Consider the following 23,250-nt stretch of genomic DNA (forward strand, 5'->3'; position numbering starts at 1 on the left):
CCCATTAAGCTCATCTATTCCGCAGACTCTGTTTGCTCCGGGACACACCTGTTTACTTTCCCCAGCAGTTATTCATTCAGAGGCGCGCATAACCAAGCACCCCCTGTTGTTTAAGGACCAAACACCCCCAACTGCAAGTCACCCCCCTATAGTTTAAACCCTTAACCAATCGCAGGACCCGGGGGGCGTAGGCCAACGGCTGTCCCTGTGGACTGAGAATTACTTCATTCTCAAACTCGATGTTCCCCAGTAAAAAAAGCGCCTGTTTTATTCATCGAGCCATCATCCAGTCAGTACTACGACAGTCAGTGCGGATCGTATCCTCGCCTTGCCGCTGCAAAACAAGAGAGTGAGGAGCGAACAGAGCAGCAGAGAGGGGACTGTGCGCAAGAGGAGGCGTTTATGTGCGCTATAGAGCTTGTGGTGCTGAAACGCGCTCAGTTGCACTGGCGAGCGGAGCCCCGCTGATCAGGAGAAACGGAGATTTTTCTATCATCTACACGGAGGATTTACTCCAAGTATTTGGATTGACGCAAGACCTGCGCATTAAAGCAACTTGATTTGAACAAAATTGTGTAGGGAAATACAAGGGAACGATCGGAAGAAACTTCTAAACTTTAAAGAGACAACCAGCATTGATGCTTAGACTGTGTTCGGATGGCAGTAGAGACTTTCAGCTCTCCGAGCTGAGGTTAACATAATCTGCGGGGTTTTTTAATTTTTTTTTACCTTATTGAAGAGGTGGGCGAGGACCAGCAAAAGCTTCCACAGTCAGTCCAGTCGGAGCTTTCGTGCGCACACTTTCAGTCTGGACTGCAGGACAAGTGTTGAAGACTCCGGAAAGATGTTGGGGTTTTACATCGCATTGTGCCTTTTAGGAACAGGTAAGACGTTTTGTTTTAGTTCAGCAACTATTCTAATGATCAAACCGAATGTTTGTGTACTCCGTAGCGCTGCGTCAACCTAATCATAACGCGGTTACCTATAGCTCAGCGCGCTCCGATTTGAAGTTAACGCAGTCGTTTTAGTTGTGTCATAATTGCATTTTGTGACATATAGTGAGACCCTGGCGATGTGTTGGGCGAGTGGCACTGCGCCAAATGCAAACAAGGCTAATTTGGAAATTAAACTTGTCCAGTATACCAGCATAACGCAGCTGATGTTGATACTGCTCCCTTACAGAAAAGTACTTAAGCAGTGCCGTATACAGTGATGGTATCATATGGTACGTAACATACTAATAATACTTAAAAAAAAAAAAAAAAATAAATACACGTATTAGCTTGATACCGCAAGGAACTTAATAATGGCATATGTCCAAAACGTGGTAGTGCCGTATTATTATTTTTATTATTATTATTATTATTATTTGTAAATGTGGCAGTTTATTTTCTATTTAGCCTATAGGTTGTCTGTGGATATGAAGAATAGCTCTGGGACATAAAGAACTTGATCGTTAAAATGTGTTTTATATATATATATATATATATATATATATGTGATGGATAGAATGGATGCGCTTTGGGAACTTTTTTGAATGAACATCAGCACAGTGGAACAAGTGGCTGCGTTTCTGACTAATGCATTACTGTATCTATGCACACTGGGCTTGAGGCTGTACTGTACATGACACGTTGACTTAGAGGTTGATATTCAGTGCCCCATTTAGTGACATCGTCTAGACAGCAGACTTGGTACCTAAAAGAAAAGTTGAAGAAAGAACGAACCAGGTGTGACCACGATAATGGCTATCAGCTAACACCCTTCTAAGGGTTTGAAAAAGTGTGTTAAAAGCCACAGAGGTCTACTGCATGAGATGTGCTGCTGATCACAGTCGCAAAAACAGAAGAAACACCTCTTAATAATTCCACAGCCAACGCCATCAGGAAGGCACCATCTCCTCTCTCAAACAGAATAATTTAACAGCATTAAATAAATATAAATGGTGGCGGCCAGAGGTGCGACATTTCTCAATACAGTCTAAGGGGAGCAGGGAATGCGCGCGATCTGAAAGATTATGCTCGTCGCTGTGTTGATTTATTCATTATTTTGTACTTTATGTAGTAGTGGCCGCGGGCATCTCTCGCTATCCTGATATGTTGTGAGCGTGAATGAGCTGGCTATCGCTTCAATGTGCTGCCTCTTTGTTTCTGATAGAGACTAGCAGCGCTGCAGAATACGGTTGGGGACGGAAAACTGGTTCCATTCTTTAAAGATAGCCTACTGGAATCGAATATTCGTGATGACTTTCGATTCTATTAACGTTCTCGAACAAACATTTTTTCGCCTATGCGGACGGAACGCCGCACTATACTCTGACAGCGCGATGAGTGCAGTCCGTTTCACAAACGAATGACTCTCGTGAACAGGTTCTTTTTAATGAATCATAAACTGTGTAGTTCGATTCCTGAGATGATTCTAATGAACCGGTTCGTTTTAGTGAATCACAAGCGCGACAAGTAGCCTACAGCCTGATTTCCGATAGAACGACTCTTATGAGTCGGTTCCTCTTTTGTGAATTACAAAAGTACAGAGTGATAAATGACATTCAAAATAATTCTTATGAGCCGGTTCTTTGTAGTAAATCAAGTTGTAGCGGATACAAAATCAGTCTGTTATTGTCATTACTTGTCATGCCATACTCGAAATGAAGCAAGAACTGTTATTTTAATGTGTTCTTACTTAGGTTCGTGAGATTCAAGGTACTGTTTCACACGCATGTAAACACTGCGCCACAAAAATTATTTGCGAACTAGTACAAAAAAGTCTATCTGTGCACAATCTACAAGGTTTGTTTTAAAAGCTCAGTACTCTTTATATACTCCCAAGTAGTTGTTGTGAGCCGTAGTCAATTTTGTGCTGTTTTTCGCACCAAAGGCGGCGCTATATTTTGCATATTCTGTGTGCTTTGAGAGAGGCGGTTTGATTCATTTGCGGAGAAGTACAGCATCCTCGAGCCTGGCCTATTTTTACCATGCGTCTGTTGTTTCCACGCCTTTTAACAAATATTTTATTCATTGGGTGTATTATTAACGCCGGCTTTGATTCAGCTCGAGATAAAGGCTTCAAAATCCCCCGGCCCCCTCAGATCCAAAAGTGTTTCTTCTCCCAATTAACGGCGTAACCGCAAGCGAGGCAAAGCGCTTTCGGTCTGCGCTCCAGTAAACGAATTAAAAACAAATGTTTATTGGCGGTTAAGCTGTGCTTTCTGTCTGTCTCTTTGATAAATGAGGCCGCCGTATTGACACGGATGGAGGCGGTAATTAAATTTAAATGTTGAATCTAAATGCCTAGCACCGTCACAAACTTAGAGGGAAAATATATTTCAGACGGAAATGTTAATAAAATGCCTGCCTGGTTCGCAAATAGGCTCTAAATTTGTAATAATCATACACAGCATAAAAGTAAAATAGGCTATGCTTCAGTCAAGTTTTGGTTTTATTTTAATTTTGGTCAATAACAGAGGTTAATCTTAGTTTTTCTTTATAACTATTATGTTGAATATTGAGCTTTTTATGTGGACTTTCTAACTCATTTAAGGGGAAAATATGACCCTGGCTGCACTCTAGATGTTTTTCTCATCATTAAGTGGGTGTGTAAGTAAGACAGAAGGAGGGGGGGAGAGGGAAGAATAGGATGTAGCAGAGCAATTCTTTGACAGACTGGTGGCAGCTGCTTTGGGAGGAGCAGAGAGGCTCCCGGACGGCCTGAACCACTCATCTCACCTGACATCTATACAAGCAGCACGCCACACTCTGAAAAACCACCACCAGCTCACATCTGACTCACCAGCTCCCTCTCTGAATAATGGCTCATAGATAGATAGCGCAGCGAGAGAAAGATTGTCCCGGTTCACATAAACACACATGCTCCCTTACACACTCACCCAGATAGATACACACCCAAACGTAGGTGCAAACACACATCTCATTTATCTCTTGGTCTCCCTCTTGTTTGTCTTCTCTGTCTGTTTTTCTCTCTCTCTCTCTCTCTCTCACACACACACACACACACACACACACACGATTTCAGAGTGTCTGACAAGACGAAGGCTCAGAACTACTAGAAAAGAGCAGGGATTGAAGCAGAGAACATGACAGAGTCTTGAAGCGACCAGCCCCTAGTGCCAGATATTCATGTGCATGCCCTTAACAAAGCTCCGCCGCTTCTTTCTCCCAGCCATAATTTGCTTTCTCGGAATGTCCCTCAGTCTCCCAGTGGAATTATGCTGCACTGTGCCATCAGTATTCCAAGTAATCTCCAGCAGTTTTTTTTTTAAACCTTTGGCATGGGGTTGGCGAGTCCCATAAGGCAGCGTTCAAAGGAAGCGTGTTAAGATCATAAAACTTTCGCCTACTGCTTCCTTCCTCCCTCTTCCCTCCGCCTTGTAAAGAGCAAAAGAAATACATAGCCGACTATCCCTTTGTGCATTATTGTTTTGTTAATATTTTATCATTTTGTATCCTAACACATATACTCATTCACATACTTTCTGTCCCACTCTGTAGGGTTGATCATCAGTATCAGCTAGGTGAATGACTGAATAAATTGACTAGTGTTGTCAAAAGTACCGACTTCGATACTAAGTAGGTACTGAAATTTAAAAAAATGTGATGCTTTGAGCGGATTCATAAACACCTCTGATTGGCCATTGTGTTCACGCACTCATCAGATATGTCTGTGATTGGCTACAATGATCAATGCTTCAAAAACATGTTGTAAATAGACATCAATGACGCTCTTCACCGAACGCTAGATACACATGGGAGCATTTGAAAGCGGCGGACCGCTGCTGCTGATAGACGCCTGCTTTCAAACACTCCCGCTTTCAAATTCAAACACTTCCGCATGCTTTCAAATGCTCCCGTGCGTTGACTGTAGCCAATCACAGACATATCTGATGAACATGTGAACACAGTGGCCAATCAGAGATGTTTACGAATCCGCTCAACGGCGCTCAAAGCGTCACATTTTTAAAATTTCAGTACCGACTTGGTATCGAAGTTGGTGCTTTTGACAACACTAAAATTTTATTTATAATTATATATAATTATAACTATTTAATTTGTTTTTTTTTGTTGTTGTTGATTTTACTTTCTGTGATATGCCACAATCCTGTGTGGTGTTGAGAAAAAAGTCTATTCATAAATGTCAACTGAGAAATAATAATTACAATCTTTAAATTCTTTCTTAGTTATGTCTAAGACTCACTCGAATTTGTTCTAGATCATTAGGCGTCATTATGGCGCTTTGGAAGCCTGTCTAAAACAAGTTTCTTTAGTCGGTGCCTTCATACAAAATTGCTGTCTGTTAAGTAATTGACTGACTGAGCAGCAAGGCAGCTGGCTTTGGTTTCAGACTCAGCCACACACATGTAAACACTCCAACAAACAGCTTTGCAGACCTGCAGTCTTGTCTTGATGTCTTAGCTTGCTCCATTAGAGGGACAGATAGTTTGACCTGCACACAGGGCCTCCCATTAGTGGTGGGGACTGCTGGGCGCTTAGATTGAGTGGGGTTGTGTGGTGGTATTTCTGGCCTTCTGGCTCTCTGGGTTTGTTTTAGGAGCTTTCTGTATTATGCATGAGCTGAATGTCCTAGGAGACTTTATGGGGACTGAAAATGACTTTTTTATGTATGTGTATTGTTAAGAGGCTTAAAGGGTTAGTTCACACAAAAATGAAATTTCTGTCATTAATTACTCACCCTTATGTCGTTCCACACCCGTAAGACCTTCGTTCATCTTCAGAACGCAAATTAAGATATTTTTGATGAAATCTGAGAGGTATATGACTCCTCCATAGACAGCAATATAATCAACACTTTCAAGGTGCAGAAAGGTACTAAAGACACCGTTAAAACAGTCGACGTGACTACAGTGGTTCAACCTTAATTTTATGAAGCGACGAGAATACTTTTTGTGTGCAAAAACAAAAATAACGACTTTATTCAACAATATCTTCTCTTCTGTGTCATTCTCATGCGTTGTTTGCGTCCAGCGCTTCCAGGTTCTACATCAGAACGTCCTGCGTCAGCATCACACGCATGCGTCATGCTGCTCACGTGATCAGCTTTGGCCAATACTGAGCCGGTGTTTAGACTTAAACATGGAAGCCTTCACTGTGCTTACTGCGTCACCTGCGTAAGGATAATGACAGTGAAGAGAAGAGATTGTTGAATAAAGTCATTATTTTTGTTTTGTTTTTGCGCACAAAAAGTATTCTCGTCGCTTCATAAAATTATGGTTGAACCACTGTAGTCACGTCGATGGTTTTAACAATGTCTTTAGTACCTTTCTGGACCTTGAAAATTGCTGTCTATGGACAAGTCATATACCTCTCGGATTTAATCAAAAATATGTTAATTTATATTCCAAAGATGAACAAAAGTCTTACAGGTGTGGAACGACAGTAATTAATGACAGAAATTTCATTTTTGTGTGAACTAACTCTTCAATGTTTGTATTGTATGTAAAGTGGTGTAATATGAGGTTGTGTGTCTGTGTTAAAGAAAGTATCAGATAAACTACATCCAGTGTAAAGATCAGAAAAGCAGAACATAAAATGTAAAGGTAATAACACAGAGAATTAGTCTAATTTTTTTCTCTTTTCTTCTCACTTCACTTGCTTTTTCTTACCTGTGGAAGCCTGTTTTCACCTCAGAGTAAAGTAAATGTAAAAACAAAGTTTAAAATAAGAAATAAAGTCACAATTACGAGAAATAACATGATAGTTGTTAGATATAAAGTTGTAATTGCAAAATATATAAAGTCATAATTATGAGAAATAAAGTGGAAACTGTGAGAAAAGTTACAATTATGAGTCACATTGTGAAAAATAAATATTGTTTAAACTCTTCAGACAGAAATGGGCTCCGTTTTTCCTCATTGAAAAGGAGTAGCAAAGTTGGAAGGCGAGGAAGTTCAGTGATAAGTGTGTGCGTTTGAGTTAGAGAGAGTAAGTGTGTGACACACACGATTCACAATAGCGCCGATGCAGCAGAATCTGTCTGGTGCGGGAAGACTGCTGCATTATTTAGGAGACGCTCGTATGGCATAGATATGGATGAGTTTTGGCCTGCTTTGATGCGCTTGCACTCTGCAGAACGGAGTGAGATGGACTGGCTGCGAGCGGCTGAGTGCTCTGGGCTCTTTTACAGGGAGAGGTTGGCGCTCGGAGACAAATTCAACATAAAGGTCAGTTTTGTTTACAGCAGAGAGCAAATCGCGAGATTTTCTCCCCAGACAACAATCTAGCGTACGAATTTTATATGTGTTGCCGGGACTGCTGCTGAGAATGACATTCAAGCTTGTGAATAGGACTTATGGGATCAGGATAATGCTATACCTTCTCTTTACAGTAAAAAAAAAAAGAAAAACAGAAATCTGTAAGTTAACTTTTATAGTACCTCCCGTGGAGAAAAGGCCACAACTACTTGTTTTCCTTTTTTTCCCGCGCCCTCATTTGCCCATCATAACATTCAAACCGTGCTCCTGATGACACATACAGCTGTTAGGTTAGGGGGGTCTTGAAACAATGGCTCTCTCTGTTTTCTGCTACACACAGCCGTATTGTCTAATTATCTTTCACAGACATAAGACAGCGACCCTGGGGTCTCACCCACGATTTTCTGCCGCTTTCCACCCCCCAAACAGAGACACACACAGAAAAATATTGAGGAGAATTAGTGGAATAGAGAAAGCAAATGAGAAGGTTTTGGAGGGAAAGGGTGTAATCAGCTTGCCCATGCAGGAGCACACAGATAAAGAACTTGGCATTGCGTTCAGGGGGGCTTTTGTTATCAGCTGTCAGTGTCTCCAGCCCGCACGGCTAATGGCAGAGCATAGCGGAGAGGTGGCCAGTTGTTCCTCACTCTGGGACAAGGCCATCTCCTCCATCTCCATTGTTTTTTCAGTCCCTCTCTTCCTCTAACCTCGTCTTCATCCACCCACATCCTCACCTCATTTTCCTTGGGCGGAAAGACGAGTGAGTGGACAAAGAGGAATTGTGCTGACTTCTTCCTCTAGAGGAGAAAATGAAAAAGAGGGCAATGATGTCATCGGAGGTCTTCAGTTACATTAAAATGGACAGTTTGTTTTTCAAGGCCGAGAGTGACTCCTAGAGCGGAATTGTATCTAATGTATCCACGTCCCTAGGGATTCCTGTCAACAATGTTGTTGTTTTTTTGGGAGGGGATTGTGTTTATTCTGATGATGAGATACAGTAGGGTCAGATAATCACCAATATTTGCATACAGTGGAAAAAAAGAGGGTGTTTACTGCTGACATTACTCCCAGATCACAAAGGGGTGGCAGAGTTAATTTGGAGAAAATCATTAAAACAATGCCTAAGGAAAGACACAATTTCAAACACTCATTTCCTATTTTTGGAAGCACTTTGCTTGCATTTTTTCTCCCAAAATTCGAAAAGTGTCACTGGTTACTGGGGGAAATGTATCACAATTTGGTACGAACAGAAGCAAGGAAGTGTTTTGATACAGGCGTGTGTGGAATGGGCTGGGATTTGGTAGAGCGCGCATTGGCTTCTATTTTACTATCACCTCCAGTCCTCCAAGACAAAATTTCATATCTCTTGCTGTGACACAGGAAGCAACAGTAAATTGAAATTTATCTTCCATGTTGCTGCAATATCTGGGCTCATATTATCCTCTCGGGCCGAGATCCCTAAGCCCGGTCTTAAAGATGGTCTTGATATGAGAGGATGTTTTCTACGGTGGGAAAATCCAATTCTGCTATGAAAACTGTTCATTAATTTTATCTGTCTGTTTATTTATTGAATATTAGATTTTTGTGTTTACGTTTGGGGGAAAATGTTGTACTGTAAATCATTGAGCAAGATTTGACATTATGTTCCTTTATTACTTATCTGTTCTGGGATTTGTGTTTGTTATAGTTATGGATTCATGTATACTTCAAATAATGAGTCAAGAAAAGTTCAGATGGACTGACAGCTAACAGTAATTGATTGTTTTTTGTGTCACACACACACACACACACACACACACACACACACACACACACACACACACAGTTGAAGGGTGTGTCAGAGGGGCAGCTGAGATGAGTGTCTTGTGGTTAAAGCTGCATGGCCTTTGTAGGGTGATTAGTCAAAGTCTGACTGTTTAATTAATGATTACTCCATCACAGAAGACACTGTGTGTGTGTGAGAGAGATAGAAAAGCTCTCAAAAAGCCACTGTCTGATTGTAATATTACATGTGATGCTAACTTTTTATATACTCTAGTACAGTGGTGTCTAAGTCATTTTAGGTTTTGACCATGCTACATTGTACAGGCCTGTTTTTATTCGTTAAAGGATTAGTTCACTTTAAATTGAAAATCACCCCAAGCTTTACTCACCCTCAAGCCATCCTTGGTGTATTTGACTTTCTTCTTTCTGATGAACACAATCGGAGTTATATTAATAAATATCCTGACGCATCCAAGCTTTATAATGGCAGTGAACAGGACCAGCGAATATGAAGCTCAAAAAAGTGCATCCATCCATTATAAACGTATTCCACACGGCTCCGGGAGTTAATAAAGGCCTTCTGAAGCCAAGCGATGCGTTTGTGTAAGAAAAATATCTACATTTAACAAGTTATAAAGTAAAATATGTAGCTTCCGCCAGACCGCCTTCCATATTCAACTTGGGAAGAAAGCGTAACTGACGTGATGGAATACGGAAGACGTAGGATGTAGCGTAAGTGTTTTGAACTGCAAGAGGCGTTACACTTTCTCCCTAAGTTCAATACGGAAGGCGGTCTGGCGGAAGCTACATAATTTCTTACACAAATTCATCGCTTCGCTTCAGAAGGCCTTTATTAACCCCCTGGAGCAGTGTGGAGTACGTTTATGATGGATGGATGCACTTTCTTCGGCTTCATACTCGTTGCCCCGTTCACTGCCATTATAAATCTCAGATGCGTCAGGATATTTATTAATATAACTCTGAATGTGTTCAGCAGAAAGAAGAAAGACATATACACCTAGGGTGGCTTGAGGGTAAGTAAAGTTAGGGGTTATTTTAATTTTAAATTGAACTAATCCTTTAAACATTTTTTTTTTAATCTAATAAAGTCTGGAATAAAGCTCAAACTGTATAAAAAAAAAAAAAAAAAAAAAGTGGTTCTGCCACTTTAAGATGTTCTCCATAGCATCCAGCACAACAAATTAAAGCTTTTCTGTTACGTTATATGTTTTAGCTACAAACTGAATTTTAAGGAGTATTTCATACCAATATAGCAACTGTAGTAAATGTCACCCATGCACTAGTAGGTCACTGATTTAAGTTCCGCTAACGCTGCCTAGATTCTGTATCAGGATAGGATCTTATACCTGCTTCCATTATAAGATAGCATCATATTAAGCAGCAGATCTCAGCTCAGCACAGCCCTACTTGAGCCTTTGGCATAAAGACTGTCATGCAGACAGGAAGACCCTCATTATCAGCTATTTGTGAACTCATTCTCTCTCTGTCTGTCTGTCTTTCTCTGCAACACTCACATCCCTAAACCAAATAGTTCTTCCTCTCTGGAAACCCCAGTGGAATGTGTGCGCAAATATTGTGATTGTGAGCTCGACCGTTAACCATAACTCCACACCGGAGAGAAGACCTTGCTCAAGCTTTCACCACATCAGGGTGAAAGGCATCTCTGTTTAGTTTTCAGACAGCTGGGCAAGAAATTGAGAAAAGCATATATGTCTTTCCTTCTCTCTCTCTCCCCACCGTCTACTTTCACTTGCTTTTTCTTGATTGCTGGGATATTACGGCATGGCTTTGAATGCCACAGTGGGAGGTCGAAGGAGAAGCTGGCCAATTTGCTATCAAGTGAGGGGTGTCAGTCAAGGCGCGTCAAACAAGCTTTCCGCTGTCACTCATGTGTCCAAACATGGTAATTTTATCGAGCGATCCAAAGTTATCTGAAACAAGCCGGTGCCTTTGGAAAAAAGAAGAAGCGATCAAATGATTTGGAAGGTAGAAAAGATGGCGGCAAAAAAAGTGAGAGAACCGTTTAGCCAAGGTGCGGAAGGCTTTGGAGTCCATGCAGCTTGACAAAATGGTGCCAAGGCAGAAAGGGAAGAGAGGGGGGTCAAACAGATTAACTTCCAGCATCTTAGCTCTGAAGGTAATGGATATCCTTGTACTGGTGTGAAGGAACCCCTTCATCTGTTCTCCCAGTTTAAAACTAGGAAACAGAGTAACAAAGACATACCAGATGAAAAAGTGACTGTCTGACACAGGAGACTGGATAGGGCTTTTGGACACCTGGGGGCAATGATGAAGCCGTAACAAAGCAGACAAGCTTTGAATGCACAGGTTGTCCAGAGCTGGGTGGATGAAACGGAAAGCAGAGGGGGTGTTGATGGGTTGAATATGATACACAGCCTCTTTCAGACGATGAGGTAATGTCAGGGAGTGCCCCCGGACCTTCCTGATTGATGCATTCCAGCCGCTCTACTGCTGTGGGAGGGCTGTAACGGATTACAGCGCTGAACCCTGCACGGAGAAAGACAGAGAAACCTCTAATGGTCTGTGACTATTGTCTGGGTGAGGCATCCAAACCCTGCAGTTCTCTGCGGAGTTGAAGAGGAAGTTTACACACACACACAGGGACAGGTACACGATACACACTGAAAAGAGCTACCTCAGCGTTGTTGTGCAGGATATTGGCTGTTTACTTTTGAAATTCTCTCCCTGGTTCTGACTTGCGGTAAACACTGGTGTGGGGTGCTTGTCAGTCACAGATAAGGACAGAGATAAATAGGAGAGGGAAGGAGTGAGATAGAAGACAAAGAGATCAAGGAACAAAGGGAGACAAAGAAAGAAAAGTTGCTAGCTAAACATAATGTCTCTTGGAGTGAATAATGAGTCTGTATGGACAGATGAAGTCTAAAAAAAGTGATATGCTTACTTTGCCTGAGCTTTTTAGAACTTTACCAAGCTGCAGCACAAAATGCCACTTTTTATGCATTTGCATGCATAAATATTATGCAGATTAGAACGGAATGGGCTCCATAGTCCCACAATACTTTGCTGAAAAGACCAGCTTAGACTAGCACGAGTTTCTGTGAAGGTGGTGTATATATAACCATGTTGTTCACCAGCAAAACTTGGCTAGTGATGCTGATAAACCAACGCATGATCTAAAATGTATCCTGGTAAGCAGATTTGCTAGTCTTTTCAAGAAGGTATCCATTATGCAGTGTGAGCTGGAGCCTTATTTGTACCCTGTGTTGTCATCCATGTTTTGTTTTGTTTTCAGAGAAGGACACAGGGTAAAATTGCTTGCCATCCTTAGTAACAGCATAATAGGAAAGGACAAATACATAAATAAGAAAAGCCATCAAGCAGGCAAAGAAGTGTGGGCTGGTTCATTTGTGGTAGAGAGAAGGAGAAAGCAGGAATAAAAGGTCTGACATTAATGCAACCCGCTTTGTACTTTACCTCAAGCCACTTGTTTTTTCTTTCTTCTCGAATGGATTGTATATGTTTCTGGGATGTGACAAAATCAGCTTCACCAGTATACTGAGAAAAAGATGCATTGGTATTGGAGGACACAGCAGGTCTTCTAGCTCTGGGGTCCAGACCGGCTTTGTACGCAGCAGGCTACTTGGTTTTAAGCATTCCCATACAGGGCCACCTCAGAGCAGGTGAGAGAATGAGGAGCGTGTTCCTGCTGGAACTGCACTTCTCTGGTTTCTTCTCACTTACAGCAGCAGGCAAAGCGAGATACTCTTCTGCCTGAAGATACAGGTTCAGCTTTCTATATGAGCTGCGTCCTTCTGCGAGGAGATTTAGTGATGAATTAAGAAGCCCCCTAGAAAACAGAGCACAAATGTGATAGGCTGTCATATGATACTGGCATCTCGCTTCCAAAGTCAATGTTTTGTTGAGTTTTGGTGGAGCTGCAGCTTTGAGAAAGCTTGTTTAGATATTAAAGGATTTCACAGGCAGAGGAATTTGTGGGAGTTTTTCCAGGGCCTCTTTTGAGCTTTGTACTACTAGAATGGCCAAAAAAGCAAAACATGTGCTTATTGCTTTAAAAGCATGGAGACACTGTTCAGTAAGTAGTTATATTATATTAACATGAATGAACATGTTCTGGCATACGGTAATGTTGCTGGGTCAATTTTGTCTGTTTTACAGTTTTTTAAAAGAATCTAAAGAAGTACATACTGTGGATTGAACAATGCGTCAGCTCTAATTACCAATTAACCATGTAGAATATCTATAAGAACACCTCCATTTGCTCAGAGGTAAATTAATGTTGCTAATTCACATTCTTTTCTTTTAACATAATTTTACGTATTGATTCAGGTCATTGTAGTGTGATAGTAATTGAAGACTAAATGTGTTCTGTTCACTTACACTGATGTTATCAGTTGTAATCACGATCAAATTAGGCTTTTCTTCTCAGCTGACTGTGAGAAGCATTTGTCTCAATTCTGATGTTTTTTTGTAATTGTTAATTTTCTTTAAATAAAAAAGACAAGTTTTAGCAATGTCACAATTCCTAAATTGTGTAAATTAACATAATTTTTACTTCTTTGAGCACATTTTACTGCAAGTACACAAAATCTTGCACAAAATGTTTTCTAAAGTATGTCTGAGTTAACAGTAACCAAGATAGGCAGAGCGTAACAAAGGGGCCATTTGAATTTGGAATTTGAACTATTCATTTTATAAAAAAGGTTAAAAAGTCTTGGCACTATTCTGATGAATGTGGACAAGCTTAGATGCTGGTGCAGGGGTGTGGCTGATGTCTTCACTTTTTCACTCAGCTTGTTGAGAGGAGGTGATGGATAGGCTTCTAATGGAACCCCTCAATCACAAGCTACTTAAGCAGACTGATCAGTAACAGAGTGGCAAAGAGGCCAATACAAACCTCCTTTCAACAGAGCCACAGGGAGGTTCAGTGATCATCCATGCTAGTGATTAGCCCTGTAACCGTCCATACGCTGCAAGCTTTCACTCATTTACCAGGCATCTGAGAAATCTATGGTCCAAACTCACCGTGAAAGAGTCTTGAATTGTCAAGCGGAACCTTAAAAGGCTCTGTTAGAGCTGAGCCTTTTGTCCCAGTGTGACGCAGTAGCTTGGTGCGAAACCTCTTTTGTTTTGCTAATGTTATTAATGGATTCACTTAAGTGTAAAAGTAAAGCAGATTCAACTCAGTAGGGGAAAAAAAAAAAGATAGGGTGGTTTTTCTTTTTATATCCAATTTGTATTGTACAAAGGTGTTTGTACTATAGGCATGCCAGCATGAAGGTGTGAAGTGTACTTATTTGTCAGTGGAAACTTCCTGTGAGTCTGAATCTGTTGCCAGCACGGATTTTTATAAAACACTAAAGTTTAAAATGGGATGAACTCATTAGCCCTGTTCCTTAGAGCCAAACAAAGAAATCACAAATATTAGCAGTAGGTGGGGTCTCTCCTCTCAGAAACACTCTCCCTTTTGTCTCTATCTCTCCCTGTGATTCAGTGTATCCTGTTAACAAGTGCCAGCTTCATCGAATACCCATAACACAAGTCAGTGTGTGTGTTTTCACACCAATTAACAGCTCTCTTTTGGTGCCTGCTGAGGTGATGATGGCCCGTCTCTGGCCAGGCGCATGGTGTTTGTGTGTATTTGGATTTTTTTTTTTCCTATGTTCAACTTTTTTCTATGTTCATTAGTAAGCAGTATAATTAGTAGCTGTAGAACCTTATAGATCTGATTGATAGAATGCCAAAAGGTCCAATGAAAGTATAGGGATTTCTCAGTCTTCGTATAGAGTTCTCTCAGTCTTCACAAATCTAGCATTGGCTGACTTGCTCTCTGTCAAATTAACAGCCTACTCTGCACCGTTCACAAGCTGCCCCTTAAGAGGTAAAAACTCCTCCATTGGCCGAGAGTTGAGTGGTCATTAATATCAGGCTGGTCCTCATTGGCACAAATGGCAATGCTGGAGAAAAATTATTCTGTCCAACCCTCTTCCTTTCTTTCCCTCTCTCCCTCACACTATCTTTCTTTTTTGGCTCTCGGAGCCAAACTAGCATCCCCTCCTCTCTTGCACTCTCAATCTAGATAATTCAATCTGTCCAATATCAAATAATCGCCTCCATTTTTTCGGCCCATTTTAACCTTATCACTGGCGCTGCCTCCTCAGGGGACCGAGTCTCGTTTCACCTTGTTAAGAGAGAGAGGGAGCCCAAGAGCGATAACCTGGGATTGTGGTGAAACGAGGCGGGTGACGAATAGTTCTCTAAGGAGCAGGGAGTGAAGACCTGTTTGTTGTTCTCACAATGTGAATGAGCAGGCAAACAGGAGCTTCTATTTTTTTTTGTCTGAAAAAGAAAGGGTGGATAGGTGGAGCAAGGGTCACACAAAAAAGAAAAAGTGCCTGAAAAATGTGAAGCATGAGAAACATGCTGTACGGGTTTGTGAACACTGGAGCCCCTCTGCGTCCCATAGTCCTTTTTAACACTTTCTCCTGGCACTTAATTAAAATCCAATAAGGTTCTCGCCTGGTGGCCATTGTTCCCAACCTATGTTTACCTTCTCTAGGAGCATCGCTAGCAGCTTAATCTTGCAAGAAAGTGGGGTCGAGAGGTCAAGACCGAACTCTAGTCGCCACCCTGAGCAAGGGGGATGGGGGTGGGGGGACTCTTTTCCCTCATCTTCCTATTCTTTGTGTTGTGTTGTGTCACTCTCTTTTCTTTTCTTTTCCTCATTTTCCCTGGAACCTAATCCGTAAGCTTGATTGTTCTAAGCTGATTTCAAGCTTGCCCCTGGGAGGAGATGGGCTTTTGGAGTTGGTTTTAATTAAGATTTAAAGGAAGCCTCCCTCAAGAAGGAAGATTGAGTGGTTTCTCTGGATGGAGGGATGAGAGTGGACAAGCAGAGGTGGAACAGATTGGCTAGCCAACAAAAAAAAATAGAGGGAAGTTATTCATCAGGGAAGACAGAGAAAGATATTTCATGAAAATACAATTTTATGTCTGTATAATAATAATAGGTTATGCGGAGTATGCATTCATTCACACTTGCAGATCAAATCCCCCCTCTATTTCTCTTTACCTTCATTTCTGTTGGGGTGACACCCTTTCTTTCTCTTTCATTCACTTTCCAAGAGCTGCTGGGACGGAAAAGCTAAACGATATTGTTCTTTTTTTTTTTAAATCAGAATCTATAGAGATTGATTTGAGCTTCCTAAGATCCAAACCCATATCCTGTAAAGACCTCATTGGAACACTGCCGAGCTGCAGGCAAGCAATCTCCAGATTATCTAGATGTTGTAATGATCGATAGCGACACCTTATGTACCCTTTTTCCACTGAAATGGTGCTGATGCTGGAGCCAGTGCCTGGGGAATCTGGAAAACTATCTTAGAAATGGCTTACATTTACACTAGTTTCAGAAATTAATTGAGAATAGCTTTTGAATTTCAATTCCAATTCAATTCAATTTGAATTTAGGTAGCAAACAGAATTAAAAATTTGAATATTTCAACCAGAAGTGAAGGGGCTCAGGGTCACACCAAAACTGACTGCCATAAGTATAATTTTATCTAGAAAAGTACATGTCTGAAATTTTGAATTAACTTTATAATGGATAAAATCAATTAATACATACACGTTTTATGTATGGTGGAGACTAGCAGAATGGTTTCAGATTGGGCTCCGGCATCAGCACTGTGTCAGGAGTAATGAATTAAGAGCACATACCTCACTTGTTTACCAGCCTCTGAAGTACCCCGGAAACTGAGCCTTACCTGCTAATAAAGCTTTGTTTATATAATCTGTAAAGCGGTCATGGCATCTGGTGCTTAAATCATGATTTGGATCTGTTGGTGTCCTGGTCATGACCGTAGAGGGAATTAGATTCCTACAGAGTGGAAAGTCTGTATGTATGTGTGTGGCATCTCTTTTTGCCTTTCTCTGCTTTTGCCTATCTTTCGTTCTCTCTCACACACACTTTCTTCTCTTTCTCTCCCTCTGTCTCCCTGGATAATGGTCGTGTACACAGGTGGCCATGTCCCTTCGATGGACACCCCCAGACGTCCTTGTTAGACACTTAATTAAAAGCCTTATCACAGGAAAACACGCTGAGACATTCCAATACGGGCCTGGGCATCAGAGATACTGCCACGACCAGACAGCGTCCATCTATTACTGCTGTCTGCTTAACTGTCCAGCCAAACAGTGTGTGTGTGTGTTTGTATGAGTTAAAACATAAAAGAATAAGGAGTGCGTATGCAAAATAAGAAATGGTGCGAGTTGTTTTAGAATAGATAAAGAGTGAATGACGAAGGGAGAGAAAATGTAAGGCCCAGTTTACCTGGCATTAACATCCACTTTAGGCGATTTGTTTGAAATAGGACAGTGCTAAATAGAGGTGTAAATGGGATCCAAAAACAATTTAAGTTTTAATTTGGCTTTGAAAAATTATAATTGATTATCTCTTTTTTCTTTGCATTTTAGATGCAAGTTATTCCCAGTTGTAAACAGCAATGCGTCTTATCTGACCACTTGTGATTGGATCGCCCAATATGGATCTTTATGTCAGGGGTAAACGTAGCTTAAGGCTAGGAAGAACAGAGTTTTGGTGCAACACACATGGAAGGGTTATTAGCAGGAGAATTTGTGAAAACATCCACATCTGTCCTTCTGTGCATTTCTTCCCGCCCACTGCTATCAGCACTCCTCCCATGGTTAGTTAACTCTTAAGTTGATGACAGGAGGGAAAAAATACCTAACGAAAGAAAAACACACAATGAAGTGTTTAAGTTCATCACGCCACTAGCTGAGTTAGGCACACTAGGTGTTAAAGAAGAGCGGGGAGGTCAGCTGTCCCTCCCACTGCATTCTTCAGCAACGCTAGGCAGGGACCAGCACACAGGGACCATATGTCCCAAACTCTGGTCAATGATCCTCCCCAAATGGAAGGACAAAGCCCTTTTCACTCAATTGAGACCGGGGAAATCTGCAATTCCACACTGGCAGCATAGCACCAGTCAACAAGAAGATAGTGAAAAGGAGGAGGACAGGGAAAGAAGGAGAAAGAGAGAGCATGAGAGGGACTTGGCATTTTCCATCACATTAACTAGGAACAATCCTGCCAAACAGCCTTGAGGCTCCTTCTCTTTTTTCCTGATTTCTTCTGTAGGTTGCCCGGTTCCAAAGCCCCCAGGAGACTCTCTTCAAAAGCTCAGTGTCTACTCCTTTTGCTCAGATGCTCAGCTAATAATGCCACAGCCAAAGCATTGAGATCTATATCTCTGGCTATCACAAAGCAAGTTCTCTTATGTTTAAGCTGGGTCTTGTGCACTGGGGAGTTGAAGGTTTACAGGGGCACGTCACATTTTTTAAAAGGCCACAACAAACCTATCCAATCATAAAATAACAGTTAGGTGGCGCATCCTGGTGAGGTGCGCTCCAACAGGGGGTAGTCTTAGCGAAAGAAAGAAGGAAGTGAGATAAAGAAAGCTTAGCAAAGACATGGAGAGGCCAGAGCGGCACTGTAAAGTGCACAGGGTTCCTGGGGGAGAAATAGATCAGGCATGTATTCTGGCGCTGCAGCGATTAATATCGGCGGAGGAAAAAAGGTCAAACTTGACTGGAAAACGCTACAGTATATCATTGTTATTGGCACGGCCCACATTTCATACATCACACCATGCTGTGCTGCCTCAACTCTCCCGTCGCTGGTCTCGCAGCCACAGCCCACGCCAAGTATTATCAAAGATTGATAGAGTGTCCTAGTTAAGTGGGGAGGGTGTAGGAAGTTGGAAGGAGGGATGAAGTGGGGAAGGAAGATTTGCCACCTCTGTGCTTCAGAGTTACAACTTGTTGTCTTGTTTTAACACGATGTCACCAATCAGTTAAAAAAGAATGTGAGTGTGTCACATTTTTGGCTAAGACTAACGTTAAGAATGTCACCTTTTGGCTAAAACTAACACTTGTCTGGAATCCACAGTTATGCTCAGCTAAAGGTTTTTCAGACGATGTGTGTGTGGCTTCCATAACAATGCTCCCTTCACAATCTGTTCCAACTCCTTATCCTCCCTTTTCTCTTGTGCTTGCTTAATAATTAATTGATTTATTAGTTCACTCATTAATCATTCATTCATTAATCAGGGCCAGATTTTTCCAGAGGAAGTGGTTCAATCCGTAAAGAAAAAAAAAAAAAGAAAAAAAAATCCTGACTTCACATTTCAGCCTAATTACGCTTCTTTGCTAATCACCACCAAAGAAATGGAGTTTCAGGAAATTACTTTTCTTTCTTCCCTTCCTCCCTCCCTTCTTTTGCGCTAAGCAAGCCAGGATGTATTGAGGTCGGCAGGTAAGATTTTTTCAATCTTTTTTCTATCCTCCTTCGCCAAGCCATTATTTTGTGTTCTGGAGGGTTTTAGTCATCAGTCATGTTAAAAGAACACTTTTGAGTCCAGGCTAATCTGATGAACAGGACAGTTCGGTCTTTAATTAAACTACCCAACCCCCTACCACCTTAACTTGATAGAGGAAGGAAATGCAAACTGTGGTGACTGTGAAAACCACAGACATCGATTAATCACGGTGGCTTTGAAGGCCGTCCGTGAGCATGGGTCAGCCTTTTCACTGGCGAATAGGTTTTGCATCAGCATTGGCATCAGCATTGTTTCAGCTGATGCCACCCTTCCTAGAGAGATGAAGGAGCTGTTTGTTTAATTATATACTGTTACGTGAAGTCACTGCCACATAGGTGTTGAAAGAAACAAAGCATAACAGGTGGGATGGGGAAAACTGGAAAAGGGAAATTCTAATGGAACAGAAATTAAATCTCTTGTACATCAAACAAACTGGAGGTCTTCAAAAACAACACTCAACCATGGCCGGTCTCTCTTTCGAGGAGAGAGGAAAAAAACATCAAATTAGAGAAAGCTTCAATAGAATTGCCAGTGTCACATTAACCTCCAAGCAGTAAAAAAAAAAAAAAAAAAAAAAAAAAAGCACACACATTGAACAACCCTAACAAGGTATTCATTGAACCCATCTCTCTTTATTTTCCAACACACATACTCCCATGCATGCCACTAACAACTGAGGTTACAGCTATTTTCCCTTTCCTCTCCACATTTAGACCAATAAAGTGCATGGCCCTCTTTGCTCTAATGAGATGCATACATTTACAACATCACTTCCTCATTAAAAAATAATAATAATAAAGACAGTATGAGGGAAAAAAAAACCGTATTAATTATGGAACGCACTTCCTTCTATCACAGAGAGCCACAGGGGTCTCCACTGGGCTCAATTAGGAAGTGTAGGCCACAAATCCCCAGACTAAATTAATTGACACCCCAGGGCATTGCGACTAGCATCCCAATAGCTCAGTATAAGTGCTAGATTTCTTTGTTTTCATTTCATTTGCCTTTTGAAAATGAGTGCAGGGCAGAGAGAGATCAACAAAGGCAAATAAGGGGGGCACGTTTAAACGTGATCTTTTCACTGACTTTATGGATTTTTAATCATCTTGCCATATTTACAATGTTGCTTTTTCTCAGTGTTGTTTACCCTGACTTCGCAGCCAGAGGAATGAAATGAGAGTGCATATAAAAGCGTTGTTTATTTATTTATTAATTTGTCTTTATTGTATTTTAGTTTTCCTCACAGTGAATGAGGCCCATCAGAGGCGTACCAATTGTAGATGTTTCCATTATTGTGTGGGTGTTGGTGCATACTGCAACCTTCACATTTATGCAAAGAGCACACAACGCTAATGATTTAAAAGCATACTAGATCTTAGATCATACTGTACACCAAGCAACAGAGAGCAAGTAAGAGAGAGATAAAGAGAGATTGGTGCATGCTGTATAGGAGAGAGAGAATTAGACAAAGGCAGCATGAAAAGTAGATAAAGTGTAGAGAGAGAGAAAGCAGCAGCAATAACCATCTCCAGAAAATACCAGGAGACCTGCAGGAATGAAATGACAAGACTGGCTCAATCAACATCTTGTCAAGACAGTTGGCTGATGTGTAGAGACAATCTCATCCTCCCCCTCTTCCTTCCCTCTCTAGTTTTTTTTTTTTTTCTTTTCTTCCCAGCCTCTTTGTGTTCCTAGCGGAGAGCTTTCCGTCTGCGAGTAGAGGAGTTCTTAGACTCTGAAGTGGGAGAGTGAGAATGGGAACGCTGGGAATAATGACACTTGGAAAAGTTCTGACGCTCACCAGAGATGCTGCACAGCATGAGGAGTGCGTGACAGACGCAGCCTCTGCTGCACGCAGAGGTCCTGAGCGTCACACACACACACACACACACACACACATTTCAGTATCATTCTCATTTCAAAATTTAGCCATCGGCCTTCTTATGTGACCTGGCAGGGTTGACACAATCTGATGGTGTGGTTAATGTTACCGCTGTTGTCAGGCCAAGATTAAATCTTTTTTGAAGATATTTATCTTGCTGCCATAATGCTCGGATGTTATGTAGTTGCTAAGGTGTTCTTGGCGGTTGCTAGGGTATTCTAGGGTGCTCCAGATGGTTTCTAGGTGACTACTTATTTTGACCCAGATGTCTAGATATGGCTTAGGTCTCTCCTTCAAATTTATTTATTTATTTTTTTTATCACTTAGAAAAGTAATAGCACAACACTCCTCACAAGCGCCACATAATTTGAGCTATCACAAAATGAAATGTAAATAAATCATTCATGTCCATAGTAAGTTTAATACTTCAGGTTAGTGGTTTGTTCAAATGCCTTAGCAAGCACCACTAACAAGAGAATAAGACAGAGTGAAAAATAACTGCAGGGTGAGAAGCTTGATTATAGATTTCCTTCATTCCCTCTCAAAAGCATAGGCTTGTTTGAGCCCTCTATCTGTCAGAAGCCTGTTCTTCCCTTCTCCACCCCTGCTGGAAGCTCTTATGTCCTATTTCTCTTGCCGCTGCGGACCCCCCATCATCCCCGTTTCACTCTCTCTGTCGACAGGCTGACTTGAACCCCTGCAATTTTCATGCCGATAAATAGAGAAAGGACAGGGATAGGGAGGGAGCGAGCGAGGGACAGGGTGTCTGGAATGCGGAGAGAGGAGCAGAAACAGGCATGGAGAAGGCAAATCAACAATTTGTCACACCTTATGTAACTGTGAAAAGGGCCCTGCTCAGCATTGATGCCGGGGATCAGGCCTGGCTGACAGGAGAAAAGAGAGAGGGATGGAGGGAAAAGAGAAAGTGGGGGTTTGCTAAAGGGATTGGAGGGGCTAGAAGAAGAGAGGGAAGGACAGAGGAAGAAGGTGTGATGGATGGATGAGCTGTATGGTCGTCCTGAAAAGGGTCTCGTACTGTGCCAGGATGCTTACAATAGACTGCAGACTGAATAAGAGGCTAGGAGGATTAAACCCCTGCAAACAGCTCTTAAAAAGCTGTTAGGCTGCAATTTAGACACAAAACAACACTGAAAGTGAGAAAGGAAAGGGGGAGAAAGATGCGACTGGAATGCGAGGCAGGAGATAAGGTGCAGATGATGAGACCAGGCAAATGGGAAGGCGAGAACGAAGGAGAAGAGAAAGGAATAAAATGTGGCAGGTTCTGAAACTGCAGAAACAAATACCAGTGGCCCTTGGCTCAGTTTGTTTGGACATTAGGTAGAGGAGACGGCTATGTTTACAAGGGAGACTTTTCAAAATGCAGCCTAGAGAATGTTACAGGGACTTTGGTATAACACATCTTCACATGTGCTTAAACTATTTCACACACACACACACACACACACACACACACACATACACCCTCACCCTCCGCAATGAGAGCGAAACAATAGAGTCTACCCATACCAAACAAAAGGATAATTCCATGGCACAGAATGGAGCTCAGCTCTTTCCAGCTTGGGTTTAGTGGCCTTATCTGAAGCAGGCACAATGGATCACTTTTAGCCAGCCCTGTTTATTTCCAGCAAGTTACTTTTTCACACTAGTTTTCTCTTTTTCCTCTGCACTCATTCACCCCTTTACCCTTCTTTTGTATTCCAATCTTCTCCTCTAGACAAGTCTTGAGCACAATGCTCAAGGTGGTGTTTGTACTTAATAGAAGAGCAGGCTACAAAAAGGGTGAACTAAACAGTTTGGTGAATTTATTTATTTATTTTTTTGGCTTTTATATTATTTACAGGACCTGAAAATGTGGAATTAATTGGATTGAGATGTAACATTATCTCACGTCATGTGAGATCATGTGTCTCACCTGCATTTATTGAAACGATTGCGTA

The 23,250-nt window shown here is 41.6% G+C and overlaps 1 protein-coding gene across 1 annotated transcript in view; it reads left to right on the forward strand.

The window, feature by feature from the left end:
* The first annotated feature begins 283 nt into the window (after nucleotides 1-283).
* kirrel3l (kirre like nephrin family adhesion molecule 3, like) overlaps nucleotides 284-23,250 on the forward strand; it is a 44,583-nt gene continuing 21,616 nt past the window's right edge. Inside the window, exon 1 of the mRNA XM_051861560.1 lies at nucleotides 284-884. Within this exon, the coding sequence (XP_051717520.1) occupies nucleotides 845-884 (40 nt within the window). The 5' untranslated portion in view covers nucleotides 284-844. The remainder of the gene's footprint in view (nucleotides 885-23,250) is intronic.

This window comes from Ctenopharyngodon idella, chromosome 15, assembly GCF_019924925.1.
Source record: "Ctenopharyngodon idella isolate HZGC_01 chromosome 15, HZGC01, whole genome shotgun sequence".
Lineage (NCBI taxonomy): Eukaryota > Metazoa > Chordata > Actinopteri > Cypriniformes > Xenocyprididae > Ctenopharyngodon > Ctenopharyngodon idella.